We start from the raw sequence: 14,975 nt of genomic DNA on the forward strand, positions 1-14,975 counted from the left end.
TATGTTTAGGTTTCAATCTTCTAAGAATGACTCTGAGAATCCAGTACAAGTAGGGCTTCATTTGCTGAGGCACACATTTGAATTACTTGCTCTGTGAAACGGGTATTGGGCAGGGAGGAACCCCTCAGACTGAATGCAGTCAAAGTCCCAACCTCCCCAAGTCAATGTGGCTTTGCTGTCTTCTGTTAGCTGACATGGATAAAGTAACTCTCGCTAAGGTCTACAGTTTTCAATTATATTTTATACCATTTCTGAAAGAAATTACATGGCACAGCAGTATTCTCATAGTTGGGAATTTTCAAAGGTTTTGGGTATACTCATCCAGAATGTTAAGGGCTTTTTGAACAAGTAACTTCACTGGGCTAAATCCTAGATTGTGGGAATGTGGCTGGGGTAAATACTGTTAGAGTCACTTCCAGTTGAGGGGGTACCTGGGATAGGAGTTTAAAAGAGTCAGGGAAATGTATCATGTGAGGGGAGGATACATATTAAAACAAAACAAAACTCATACAAACGAGTGATGCCGAAAGCTCAGCTTCTCTGTACACCGGTGCTGAACCAAATCTCGGGGACAGAGTTTTGGGTGAAGAAGAAAAGGATAGCTTTATTATCAATACTTTGCCAGCCAAAGGGGGACACAGCAGTCTCCTGCCTTGAAAAACTATGTGTCCCAACCCAGGAGGATTTGATAAGGAGTTTTATAACAATGCTTCCAAAGGGTGGGGCTGCTGACAAGACTAGGGTGTGTGCAGGGTCTCAGGTGGTCTCCTAATCTTGATGAGCTTCTCTGGTCCCTATAATCTGGCCTCAGGTGGTTTCTTGGCTGCTCCTTCCTTGATTAGCAACTGTTCAAAATCTGCCCTTTGGAACTCAGGCAAGGTCATGGAGGCTGGAGTCTTGCCTACAAGAAATGGGGGACAAAAAAAAGAGGCCTCCATGACCGGGAGCCTCACAGGGCCCCGCTCAGTTTCAGGAGCAGGGAGCAAACAAGGTAAGTTATCTACTTACCTTTTTTTTCTAAAGACAATCTTGCAAATGACATTCAACAATACCCTGAGAGTGAAAAATAAGTAGGTCAACTGCCCCCCTCTTGTTTCCAAACAGACAAAGGCTTTAAATCTCAATGCTACCATCTACCACACCAATTTCCATAAGAGGTAGAAAGATTTAAAACATGACAGCTTCCCTACCAGGCTTCAAGTCTCCTGAATGAAAGAAAATGAAGTGATTAAAATGTTGTTGCTTATCTTCTGAATTCCTCCCCTATGTGCAATATTCATCTAAACATGCACCTCTGCTGGGACTTCACTCTGCAGAGTCTGATCTCTTTACTTTTTGTATTACAGTATCTTGCATAAGCTTTTTATGAGTATGTATCAGCATCTTGGCCTGTTGCATTTTGTCTTCTCTACCTGACCTGCAAACATTCTGTAAATATGAATTCACCAAAGCAGTTCTACCTCTCCCATCAGCTCTATCCTCACCCTTATCCATTCCTGTCTGTTCCGTACAGGGAAGAAAAAAAAAAGTAGGGGCTCTTTAGCCTCACCAGACCCTGGCTTGCACAGGAAACTTCTGACTCCAACATCTTTCCCTACCATCTCCTTTCTTTCTCTCCAGGGGATCTGACCTCCTTTTCGGTATCTTCATCTGCTCACAATAAAACATAAATTCCAACTCAAACAATTTCTTATCCACATATTTTAGTCTCTTTTCCTCCCCCATCTCGACTTTTGCCTATTTAACTCGGGTGGGGGGGGGTGGGGGGAGAGAACTATCTTCTATTTTTTTCTTTCTATTGTGTAATACAGGTTAAAGGGAAAGATAACATTTGCATTCCTAGAACTTATTCCTATCTGCAAAAATTCAAGTAACTTTCTAAACATGAATTCTCTGCTGCCATCTGGTAGTGAAACTGCTAGATGGTACATTTTCATTTGTTTTTAATACTGAATCTTCCTGTTCAAAATGATCCTTTGCTCATAAAGCCTGCATCAGTGGTGTAGTTTATTTCATCTACAGCCGTTAAAGAGTAAAGTTATAGGATATTTTTAAGTGTGCACATGCATGTATGTACTAATACTGTGTGTATCTGTATAGGCTGGGAAGAGTCCACTTTATTTTTTATTATTATTATTTTAAAATATTTATTTATTTATTTATTTTGGCCGCACAGGGTCTTAGTTGCTGCATGCGCACTCTTAGTTGCAGCATGTGGACTCTTTGTTGCGGCATGCGAGCTCTTAGTTGCGGCATGCAGAATCTAGTTCCCTGACCAGGAATCAAACCCAGGCCCCCTGAACTGGAAGTGTAGAGTCTTACCCAATGGACCACCAGGGAAGTCCCAGAGTCCACTTCACTTATTTCCGTTTATATCTCCCTGATCTGTTACAGGTCGTTCTTGTAGTTCTCTCCTAGCCCACTGGCTTCCTACTAAAACTCCCATGCTGTTTCCTTCTAAAAGCCTTCTATTACTACTTCTTCCAATATGCCCTGATTAAGAGCAATTCAAAATACCGTTTTCTACGACCTTTGACAGCAGGGAAATATTTAAGTATGCTATGCTACATACACACATAAGACTTACAAACTCATGAAATTAAATTTCTCACCAAGATTAGTCAGCATTTAGCTAATAGAGACAGCAACTTAATACCTAAAAGGATGAAAGTTATAAGATTCAAGTATGTTCATTTTCAACTAAAAAGCAAGCTTCTTTTTTTTTTGTAATTAACTTCCAGCAGTGAAAACAACTTAACTGTTTTATTACTTTATGAAAAAGCTTAAGAAAAAATATAAATTCTATTTCTAATAGTGGGCTTTGACTGTTTTCAACTTTTTCATTTACATTTTCTCTCAAAGGTATCTCTCTCCAATGCACTGATATACTGTCAATGGTTTGCTCTTGTTGATTTCTGTGTACTTGGAAGTAACTTATTATAAATGTATGGAAATGAATATCAAAATGTGTCATAGAAATACCTCATTTATCACCACAGAAATTACTCATATAAGTAACTTTTTCAAAACACTGGACATTCAAGTGCCAAATCTTTCTAAATTTCTCATGAATGTTTATCTAAAACTGATCCCAAAATCTATCCCTCCTTCTTAAATACAGGACAAGAAACAATTTGAGGTTTTTTTTTTGGATGGCAGGGTTAGTATCACTTCTGCGTTTTGAATATGCATATGGTCTATCTGCAGGAAACCTGTTAGCATGCTTAATAAGTACTTAACAACTACTACATTCATTTAATGAGCAAAAAGGTCAAGTGAAAGCATGAGGGTCTGTCTCTTCCATGAGTCAAAGTGTTTGTCCTTAGTGTTAGCAACTTGCAACAGTTATTTTGGTGCTGTAGGTTCTTTTATTTTATTTTAATCACTCTTCAAAATTTATAGGTGTATCTAGAGAGTTGTGATTTGAATTATTATATTATTCTTTCAAATATTTCTAATCAGTACTGAAAACATCTTTACTAAATCACACTCATATAGACATTTTCTAAATTACTGTCTGTAAATAATAGTCTGCAAACTTTCTCTTCAAAACTAGAAAGTATTCTATATTTGACAAATAAATTTCTTGATTCAAAAATTCTGATTTTTGCAGTGTAATTTTTTTTTTCTTGGCTGTGCCGCACAGCTTGCAGGATCTCAGTTCCCCGACCAGGGACTGAACCCGGGCCCTGGCAGTGAAAGCCCGGAATCCTAACCACTAGGCCACCAGGGAACTCCATGCAGTATACTTTTCACACTTTTTAAACATATAAGAAAATGACTTTTGGGCTTCCCTGGTAGTACAGTGGTTAAGAATCTGCCTGCCAATGCAGGGGACACGGGTTTGAGCCCTAGTCCAGGAAGATCCCACATACCACGAAGCAACTAAGCCCGTGCACCACAACTACTGAGCCTGCACTCTAGAGCCCAAGAGCCACAACTACTGAAGCCCATGCGCCACAACTACTAAAGCCCACGCACCTAGAGCCCATGCTTCACAACAAGAGAAGCCACCACAATGAGAAGCCCGCGCACCACAACGAAGAGTAGCCCCCCCTCACCACAACTAGAGAAAAGCCTGCACACAGCAACGAAGACCCAACACAGTCAAAAATAAATAAATAAAATTAATAAATTAAAAAAAAAAAGAAAATGACTTTTATCGTAGTCCATTTCTTCACTATTTCTCTCATATTAACTTTAAAAAATACTTATCAAGCACTTACTCTATGTAAGACACTGCTTAGGTGCTATAGAAGATACAATGATGAGTAGATATAGTTCCTAACATAAACAGTTTAAATTCCAATAGCAGAAAGAAGGCAAGCCTACAACCACAGTACAAGACAAAATATAAATAGTACCATGAAAGTGGCACAAAGTATCAACATATGGTTAAACAGAATTAGCAAAAGCTTCATGAAAGAGGTAACATTAAAGATGTCTTTTGGAAGAGATCCAAGATTTTTACAGTTATAAATGAAGACAAGGTAGAAAATTGAAGCTAGATCCAGGACACAGTTAATTTTCCACTTTAAATGCCCTTGTTGAATCATGGACAGAAATGCATCAGAAAGAGGCTGAGATCATTTATTTGTTAGCCTGTGGAATTTTTACTTAATTCAGTAGATAAGTGAGAGACCCTGAAGTTTTTGAATACAGAAAATAAGATTAAACTGTGCTTTGGAAAGGATTATCTGGTTTTGAGATGTAGGATGAACTGCAATAAAGAGAGACTATTGGCAGAGACTAATTAGAAGACAATTACAATAATCAAAATTTGAACTTTGATAATATAAATAAGAACAGAACAGACAAAATATAGGTTAGGAACATTTAAATTTCAAATGCTAGATGAGATTTTTTTTAAAAATAAGAATAATTTTCGATATCTATACTCAAACAACATTTGAGTTCTTATTTTGGCCGTCAAGAGCTTATAATTGGAGGTGGAAAGGATGAACAAATACAATAAAAAGCAAAATGTGATGAAGCCATTAAAACAGGGTAGAAGCTAAGGCAATTCAGGAGAACAATACTAGGCTCAGAGTGAAAAAGAAACATTTGCATTGGGTCATGAACCACACTGTGTTATGCACTGAGTGGGATTTCTACAAGCGGAGTTTGGGTAAGTGTTGTAGAGAAAAAGCATTCAGGAAAAGCATAGTCTTACAAACAAGTAATAATAACAACTAATATTTTTTGAGTGTTTATTTTATGCCAGGCACTTTTCTAAACATTTCATGTTATACTACCTCATTTAACCCTCACAAAAATCTATAGGCTATACACTCTTATTGAACTCATTTGCAGATAAGGAAAATATCTCCAAAGTGTGGCCTGTCATGCATGAGGTGACCACAGAGAGCTTTCCCAAAGCACTGCCCTCACCACAGACACATCATGATATTAACGTTCACAATCAAGTCCCAGAGAATCTTGACTGCTTCACCAAAACTACTAGTATTATCTTCAAACTTTGGTTTCCATAAAACTACAAATATAACAAGAACACTGCCAAAACAATTAGAATTTACCATAAACACCTATGCAGAGAAAAATAAGCCTGCAGAAAATTCATTATTTTCTAATTCGCATGCTAGCTTTAGCTTGTATCTACTTACCGACATGGCTGCGTGATCATTGCTGTTAGTCTGAGAAGGAAGCCAGACAGGCAATCAAATAAAAAAGGAAAATGTATTCCAATAACAACAGAAGCGGTGTTTAAAGTAGCAAAGCAAAATACACTATAAGACAAGCAAGCTGACTGTGTGTTGCTATAATTTAAAAGCATTAATTAATCACATAAATGTGACTATCATTTTATTTTGAAGATTTACAGGTGAGTTTTTACACCCACACTAATCAGATGAATTGTCCTCCAAACTTTTGTCTACCTAATCACGTTGTCTAGTCAGCATTAAAATACTGAGAACTTTAGCAGTTACTAAATGTCTACTGAACCAGCAAATTTAGAAAACACCAGCCCATTGAAAGCGTTCTTTCCTGGAGAACAGTTATTCTCAAATTTTAAGCAAAAAAAGGTAGATTTCTAAGCTCCAGAAATTTTGGTTCAGTTAGGTCTAGAGGCAAGCACTGGAATCTGAATTTTTAACAAGTATCTCTCCCAAGTGATTTTAATACAAAAAGAAATAAAATGTCTATTTCTTTACACATAGAAAATTATACTTAATAAATGACTCTGAAGATGCTTAGAAAGGATAAGCCACTATGCTTCCACATACTCTGCTAATGCAGCTTAAAATAAATTACTTAAGGAAAGATGGCACACTAAATCATCTTACAATTAAGCATTTAAATATATTTTCTCCCCTAAGAAGTGACAAGTCAAAGCAAAAACCAAATCATTGGTCTCAATTTAAATACATATCAGCCCCTGCTGAAGTTTTGTACTAAATACATGGTACTGGCTTATTCTTTTAAGATATTACGAACTAAATTAGTTAAATATTAATTCCTTAAAATAATAATGATTAATAAAATTAAGTTTAAGGAGCCTTAAAATACTGTTTTTTAAATGATCTAATTTACTTTTCAAATTCCAGTAATAAACTATGTAATATTTAAGCACTACTTTTTTTTTTTTAGAAAAAGATATTTACCCAGAAACATGGATTTAACCTTATTATATTAGGTCAATGAAACTCAAAATCTATTTATTAGTGGCAGTTGAACATCTGGTATAGCCTACACCAAAGGTGGCCCTCCATATGGGAAGGTGTCCTCTTCGCCAAACATACAATGAGTAAAGGAGAAACCACAAGCAGAAATGGAGGCAGAAGACACTTAACTAGCCAGGCAGATTATTGTAATTAACCCCAGTAAGCAGTGGGCTGGCAGCTGTGTTAGCCAGACAACTCATTCTTCTGAAAGACTGGACTAGACTCTAGATAATCTCTAAGTCCTTTCTAGATTTAACTTCCAGTAAATTTTGTTTGGAATAGTAAAATTATCCCATCACCACAGTTATTTTATTCAACTATTTTTCCCAAAATCTTTCAAATTGTATGTAAAGGTATAAAATTGTATGTGAGATATAAAAGTCATAGAGTCAAGATGAAATTTAGCTAAGATTTAGTAACTCAGTCAATAAAAGTCAGTAAACAACATTTAACACATAAACACCATGTAAGTCATAAGACTTGTGATGTTTTCATCATTGTTCACATTATACAATTTTTGTATGTTATAGTCAATAAATCATCAGATCAATATTATACGTTATCATTATTATTTAAAAATTAATATACCAATAAGAAAAAACAATTTGTAAGCATATATATACAATAAATATATGGTTATGTTTTCATTTGATAAGGAAAGCACTAAAATGTATTCAATGCTACCTATGTCACAATTTTTAAAATACAACCTTTTTTGTATTTTTAATACAATTCTTTCTTGTGTCACATAAAAGGGTGATTAAAGCCTGTGATTGTACTACTGACTATTCAAGTTCTCCTTAACAGTTTTCAGTGAAGTCAAAGGACATGTGCATCTATATACTTAACTCAGGAAAAAAGTATGAACCAAAGAACATAAAAGGGAAGAGCTAAATGAGAAAATAAGGTGCCAGAATGAATAAATCTAAGTTTAGGTTGGGACTTTACACCTGTATAACACTTAATAACAAATTTTAGATATGGGGACCTTAGAGATGAACTCATCCAATCACTTTACTTCAAAGAGAAGGAAACAAGTTGTTCAAAATCAAGATGGTAGACTAAGTTTATGTGTTTGCTTCCCATTGATCCTGAGATATAAGTGGTACAAAAAGCACAGAATTACAAAAAGGAATAAAATATTTAACAACAGAGAAAATGAAGTTGTATGGAGGAATTCATCAAGGTATATTTTCTAGAAGACAGAAAGCAGATTAAATAGAGAAGAGAAAGCAACTGCCCATTATATGCTACCAGGGAACTACAGTGGAGCTGGGAGTCAGGTATGCATTAGAGGTCCAGCTGCGCATATGAGAGAGGACAGAAATAAGAAATGGGACGGAAAACAGGGAAAGTAACTGAAGATTTCTGGAACAACTGTGCCAGTGATCCCCTAACTACAGAGCACAAGCATTTTCCATAATGAGAGAACTTTTAAGGGGAGAGCTGAGGCTCCTGGTATAGGTGGAAAGAGAGAGAGCAGGAAGGAGGGAGGGGAGAAAAAGCCCTCCTCATCTGGCACGGTGTCATGACAATGGAAAGAGAGGCAGAGAAGGCTACACAATTTGTGGAGCTCAGTGCAAAATGGAAATGTGGGGTCCCTTGTTCAAAAATTATTAAGAATTTCAAGACGCCAGCAGAGGACCAACCCACATGCAGGACCCTTCTAAACTCGAGACCCCAGTGCAACAGCACAGGTTACACATCCATGAAGTCAGCCCTGAAGAGAGGAAACCACAATCTCATGGATAGCTCCATACCTGCTCACTCTAAGGTGAAGAATCCTAGGCAAAATGCCTCCCAAATTAAAAAAAAATTCCAGTCAGATTCCTACTAAGGGGAAAAAAAATGTATTAAAAAATAGGGTATTTATACAGTAGCAGAGTAAACCTATATCAGCATTCCAGGTCCTCTTTGTTAAAAGAGAATGAGAAAAACATAGAAACAAAAAGCCTATTCGAGGGTAATAGAGATAATTCAAGAAACAGAAAATACTTTCTTTAAAAAACCCTCTAATATCTCAGGGAGATTTGAAAGATATATCCATTAAAAAAAGAGAGAGAGAACAGTATTCTAGGAAAAAGGAACACTTTTAAAACAGAAGTGATTCCTTAAAAATTAAAAAATACAACTACTAAAATATTCTCTATAAGTACTGAAAATAGAATTTAGAAATTCTCCCAAAACAGGGAACAAAAAATGATAAAGAGATAGGAAATGAAGGAAAGGATAATAGATATAGAAGACCAATCTAGTTAATGAGAGTCCAAGAAAGAGAGAACAGAAAAGTAGGGGGAAGAAAATTATCTAAAAAATAATAAAAGAGAATTTTCCTGCACTGAATTTCTGCTTTGACAGAAAGGGACCACTGAGTAAAGAGCTAAGTGAATGAAATAAAAGCTTACATCTCCACACATCCCATGACATTTTAGAATATTAAGGAATAAAAAATAGATCCTGAAACCTGGATGCCAGAAGACAATGGAGGAATGCAATAAAAATTGTCAGAGAAAAACTATTCAACCTAGAATTATTATAACCAGCTAAACTATCAATCAAACATGAGGACAGAAGAAGGTATTTCATGACATGCAAGGACTTAAATAGGAGGAAACTACTGAGGCAGTTTAGCAAAACCAACCAGTGAAGCAAAAAAAACACGCAGAATCCAGGAAACAGTTCCCAACCCTGGAGAGCAGAGAAGGAAAGTCCTAGGTTAACAGCTACACAGCAATTCTAGAGAGTAACTGGTACAAAGTAGAGACAGAGGCCTCTGTAGCTGTCAGAAAATAGCAGATGAAGAACTGATAGAGTGAAGGGTAGGGAGGCTAATACCTTTACCTTACATAGAAGAGGATTAAGATACTGACTAAAGAAAAGGAACAAAAAATAGGAGTATAACCATTTTATATAAAGAAATGATAAATAGAAGAAATAAAACAAAATGTAACAATGAATGGAAGAAAAAGGGGGAAGCAAGAGGTTGCTATATGTGCCTTATCTTTCACAGTAGGGACTAACAGACATTCTCTTTTTAAGATAACCACCAGAAGAAATGAAAACATATGGTGAAATGGTAGCCTGGGGTTTGGGGGGGACAGGGGGAGGAGGTTATTTTCCATCCCAGACTCTTCTGGGCTACTTGATTTATTATCATGTACCCAAATTAACTGAAATAAAAGTATATTAAAACAAAACAACCTTTATTTTCAGTTCTATGAAATAAAACAGACATTAGCAAATTAATCCAGAGACTGAATGATTTGTCTACTTCCATAATGCTGGTTAACTGGAAGAATCAGGCCTAGACCCCAAATCTCAGAACTTTCAATATAGTGCTGCATCTTCAGAAAAAAATTCTTAAGGAGAGAATGGTTTTAAAAGTTAGACACTATCCATTTCTGGCTAAATCATGCATCTTCATTTACTGGATATATATATTTGTTTCTCACTTACAGAAAGCATAATTTTTTTAACTACTTATGGAAATAAAAAAGGCAAATTAAAAATTCAGTGGCACCAGATTCATCATTTACATATATCCCTTAGTGGTTGTAAATCAATAAAACATCTTTACTGAAACAAATACATAACTAGCATTTATGAAAGAAAGAAATGTTAAGTGTTCTTTCCAGCAGCAGATCAGTGCTGGGTCTTTAGGTGGTACTGTATTCACAGTAAAAGGTTACTGAGTTCCATTTGGCAGTCATGAAGAATTACTAGATAACTTCAAGTTGCTCAACAATTTCTTCTATTTATAGACTTGTAAGTGGTGAATGAATGTTGAATGCTTTTAAAAATTCTTCTGGTTTTAAATTTTCTAGCTAATATAAAATCTTATTTAAAAAAACACAAAGCTTACAACTTAGGCTTAAAAATAAGTGTCATAAATGCATAGAAAAAGATGACTTGTAGAATACATGCCAAAATGTTAACAGTGGTTATCCTTTTACAAGATAACAGCAGGTTATTCTTATTTTCTTCTATACTTAGCAATACTTTCTAGTTGTCAGGGAAAAAATTATTAGAAACAAGAAGGGTCACTTACACATCTGAAGTAGTAAAAATTGCTGATTCCAAGAGTACTGATTTGGGGATAAAATAGTATTTATTCCATATACTAATCATACTTCACTGGCATTAGCTAGCATCTGACTGTTAGCCACTGTAAGCACTGCAGTCAAGCTATAATAATTATTCAAATAAACATGCTTTAGAGTATCTTTCACTATTAATAAGTTTTTTAAATGACTATATAATGCAAAAGTATAGAACTCAAAGCTAAATAATATCAAGCTAAAAATGTAGGCATAAATACAAGGAAAAAAAGCGAAAAGATATTAAAATAAAACTAATACTATAAAGGGCCTTAAAACAACAGAGGAAGAAAGGAGAAGGAAAGATAAAACTAACATTTATTAACAGTACCTACTTTATGTCAAGCACCCTGCCAGTCAACTATTTTACACACGATTTTAATTCATCCTCTGATAGTCCTATGGGAAAAATGGATTCTGCCCATTTTGCAGAAGGAAAGGGTCTCAGAGAGGTTAAGCAGCTTGCCAGGATTCCAGAGCCAAGAAATTAAACATCTCAGGCTCCAACATAAGTCCTTCTAACTCTAAAGACCACCCTGTGCTCTCCTCCCTTCATCACCCTGGTCCCTAAGAACAATAACAGATAAATGGGTCTAGCTCTGAGTCATAAAATGGCAAGTTCCCTTGAGGCAGATAATATATTTAGCAGGGCAGCTTAACATCATTATTATACATACTGCCTTTTAGCTTGCTGTTAATTCCTATGGCCAGTAGAGAGCCTGGCTTCTCTGCTAGAGCACAGGGAAATGCAGATGAGGAGATAATTTAACAAGGAAGCAAGGAAGCTCTTTACTTTTCCGTCCTCTGCATAGGCTTGCACTGGCTGACTCTTAAGAGAAACAGGTGAGGGAAGTAATATACCAATACTCTCACGCATCCAACCCCAGAGATAGGAGGTATTTAAAGCAGACATTACTGGTGATCTTCCAAATCCTGCAGCTTTCTACCACAACCACAGTGTAGTAGAAAAGAGAAAACAATAAAGTTCTTTCTCTGGGCTCCATCAAAACCATTATTATCCATTAACTTCTATTGTTCTCATACCCTGTGAGCAGAGAACAAAATTCTATTAGGTGGATTATAACTTTTCTAGAACGAATGGAACTTTTACTAGGCAATGTGGCCAGCAACTACATATCATGTCTATCTTTAATGGAGAAAATGTTCTTTTGCAACAATGGTAGGGACTGACAAAAAATAAATATGCAATGAAGCTAAGAATGGAGCTTTTAAACTAAAAGTCTTAGGTATTTTTTAGGGTTGGGGGCGAGAGAGTCATCTTTATCCCACAGAACCTACTTCTCTGTACAATTATTTGCAGTACTGGCACTATTTGAAAGAGTGACCCTTGGTTTCATAGCTCCCATTGACTCGAACTCATGGCATTGTTTATTAACACTGCCAAAACCAACAATCATGGAGCCAAAACTAGCTCCCCCCTGTAATTCCTCATGTCTATACATGGATAAGCTGATCGACTTGGGACTGACTGTGATAAATAAATATCTTCTGAAGATTCCTTTAGTTTGAAAGAGTCCAAAACTGGCCCCTCTTTCTATCTGGGTACAAAGGTAACCTGAAGATAAGGATTTATTTTCAGCTTAAAACACTTAAATAAAAATGGTAGCTTATATAATGCCATATGTTGCTTAGAAAAATAATACATTTAATAACATTGCCTCTGTTCTTTGCTCGAAAGAACACAAACTAACTGGATATTTTATACAATTTCAGGATTTCAGAGAATTAATACACTAAGCCATAATATAATTATCAATCTTGTTAAAATTTACCATAGGCAATAATTTAATATTTTTGCTTTGGAATTATGCTTTTAGTTCATCCCTTGAATAAGAATATACTGTTGTTAGTACCATTTTTTTCTTTTCCTAGCTGTAAACTATAATTTTCTTCTTATTTGGTCATGTTCTACATTTATTGTTGGTCTACATTGTATAAAAGTGTATTTCCTTTGCAGAAAAACCCATGTTAGATGACATAAAAATCCAAAATGGCACACAAAGATTCACCTAAAACTACACAAAATATCATAATAGATCAGATGAGTGACAGGAGTCTGTCATTCTCAATGTCACCAGAGTATGTCCTATGAAAAAGCAGAATTTCCCTGTAGATGTCAGTCTCCTGAGGTGAGGCATTAACCCCAAACATTTCTAACATATAACCTCTCTTAATCTTACCCTAGTTATGCACAAAATCCCTACCCATCATCTCATGTCAAGCTGCGAAGCAGATACTGCAACAATAGAAACATGACGTGTGTGTATCTTGTGTATGTGTGCACACATGTGCATGTGTTTATTCTTGAGGATTGGTTTTGGCTGGAAGCACGGAGATTTACATTGACAAGGTGAATTCAACAATTATTTAATGCATACTTTTATGAAATTAATTGATATAAAAATTATACACACATACACACACACACACATACATACAGGTTCCCTTTTTCAACTCAAGGACAACAGTGAGGAATGCAGTACCATCCCTGGGTAAGCTTCTAAAAGTTCTTTGGCACAAATCCACTGTTAAAATCTCTTTAAGAAATTCTTCTATTTATTTTTTAGCAACACCTTCCTTCAACTATTCTAAGTGGCCCTTCGATGGGGAAAGAGTGAAGGGTGAGGAGAATAACATTTTTTTTTTTTTTTTCATTTTAAACAAGGGAGATGGTTGGAAGCAGTTGGGTAGGCTCCATATTAAACTTTTTTGTGTCTAGCAACATCTTATCATGAGATTAAAAAGGTCAAAATTTCTCCCTATTTTATTTGTACAAAACTATTCCATTCACATTTTAACAGTAGTTCTTATTTTTTTAAATATACCTAATGAGAGAATGTGCACCCTACCATCACCTCTTTGATCTCTGCCTTCCTTTTTTTTTTTTCCCCTTTGGTCGCACCATGTGGCTTGTGGGACGTTAGCTCCCCAACCAGGGACTGAACCTGGGCCCTCCGCAGTGAAAGTGCAGAGTCCTAACCACTGGACCGCCAGGGAATTCCCTTTGCATCCCTCTTCTGAAGAATCCAGTGTTTCAGCCTATTCACGCTCAAATGTCCCTGTTACATCTTTTTTTTTAATGTTTCATCAACAGATTATTCCAGATATAGATGTACTATGACTATATATTAGTATAGAACAATGCTCCTATTTTACTTTCAATCTCTAACCTAAAAATATCCAACAATTCCTTGGCCTTTTCTGATAGGAAAAGGCATTGATTACATTGACTTTCATAAAAACTACTCCTATTAGAGTTTATTTCTATTTAAGCCTATGCTGTCAACTTCAGGGTTTTGTTTTGGGTTTGGTGGAAAGAGAGTTGTAGTTATTTGGGTTAAAAAGTAAAACAAATTAAAATTTCAAACAACTGACTAAAGAGGTATCATGATCCCTGATTTCAAACTATACTACAAAGCCACAGTAATCAAAACATGGTATTGGTACAAAAACAGACACACCGTTCAGTGGAACATAATAGAGAGTCCAGGAATAAACCCACACATACATGGACAACTAATTTACAACAAAGAGGCCAAGAACATACAGTGGAGAAAGGAGAGTCTCTTCCATAAATGGTGTTGGGAAAACTGGGCAGCCACATGCAAAAAAATGAAACTAGACCACTATCTTATACCATACACAAAAATTAACTCAAAATGGATTAAAGACTTGAAACTATAAAATTTCTGTAAGAAAACATAGGAGGTAACCTCCTTGACATTGGTCTTAGCCATGTTTTTTTAGATCTGACTCCAAAGGTAAGAGAAACAAAAGCAAAAATAAACAAATGTGCTACATGAAACTAAAAAGCTTCTGCACAGTGAAGGAAACCATCAACAAAATGAAAAGGCAATGAGAGAAGATATTTGCAAATCATATACCCAATAAGGGGTTAATATCCAAGATATATAATGAACTCACACAACTCAACAACAAAAAAACAGCTGAAAAACTGGACAGAAGATCTGAATAGATATTTTTCTAAAGATGACATACAGATGGCCAACAGGCACATGAAAAGATGTTCAACATCACTAATCATCAGGAAAATGCAAATCAAAACTTCAATGAGATATCACCTCACATTTGTTAGAATGGCTATTATCAAAACAACCAGAAATAATAAGTACTGGAGAAAATGTGGAGGAAAGGGAACCCTCATATGCTGTTG

The 14,975-nt window shown here is 35.8% G+C and overlaps 1 protein-coding gene across 7 annotated transcripts in view; it reads right to left on the bottom strand.

The window, feature by feature from the left end:
• EXOC6 (exocyst complex component 6) overlaps positions 1-14,975 on the bottom strand; it is a 208,275-nt gene that overhangs the window by 60,308 nt on the left and 132,992 nt on the right. For 4 of the 7 annotated variants that reach the window (XM_059899894.1, XM_059899896.1, XM_059899895.1 and 1 more), the window contains exon 19: positions 5,625-5,654. The exons of the other annotated variants lie outside the window; for them this stretch is intronic. In XM_059899894.1, coding sequence (XP_059755877.1) covers positions 5,625-5,654 — 30 coding nt within the window. The remainder of the gene's footprint in view (positions 1-5,624; positions 5,655-14,975) is intronic. 7 annotated transcript variants of the gene reach the window in all.

This window comes from Balaenoptera ricei, chromosome 16 (genome assembly GCF_028023285.1).
Source record: "Balaenoptera ricei isolate mBalRic1 chromosome 16, mBalRic1.hap2, whole genome shotgun sequence".
Classification (NCBI taxonomy): Eukaryota; Metazoa; Chordata; class Mammalia; order Artiodactyla; family Balaenopteridae; genus Balaenoptera; species Balaenoptera ricei.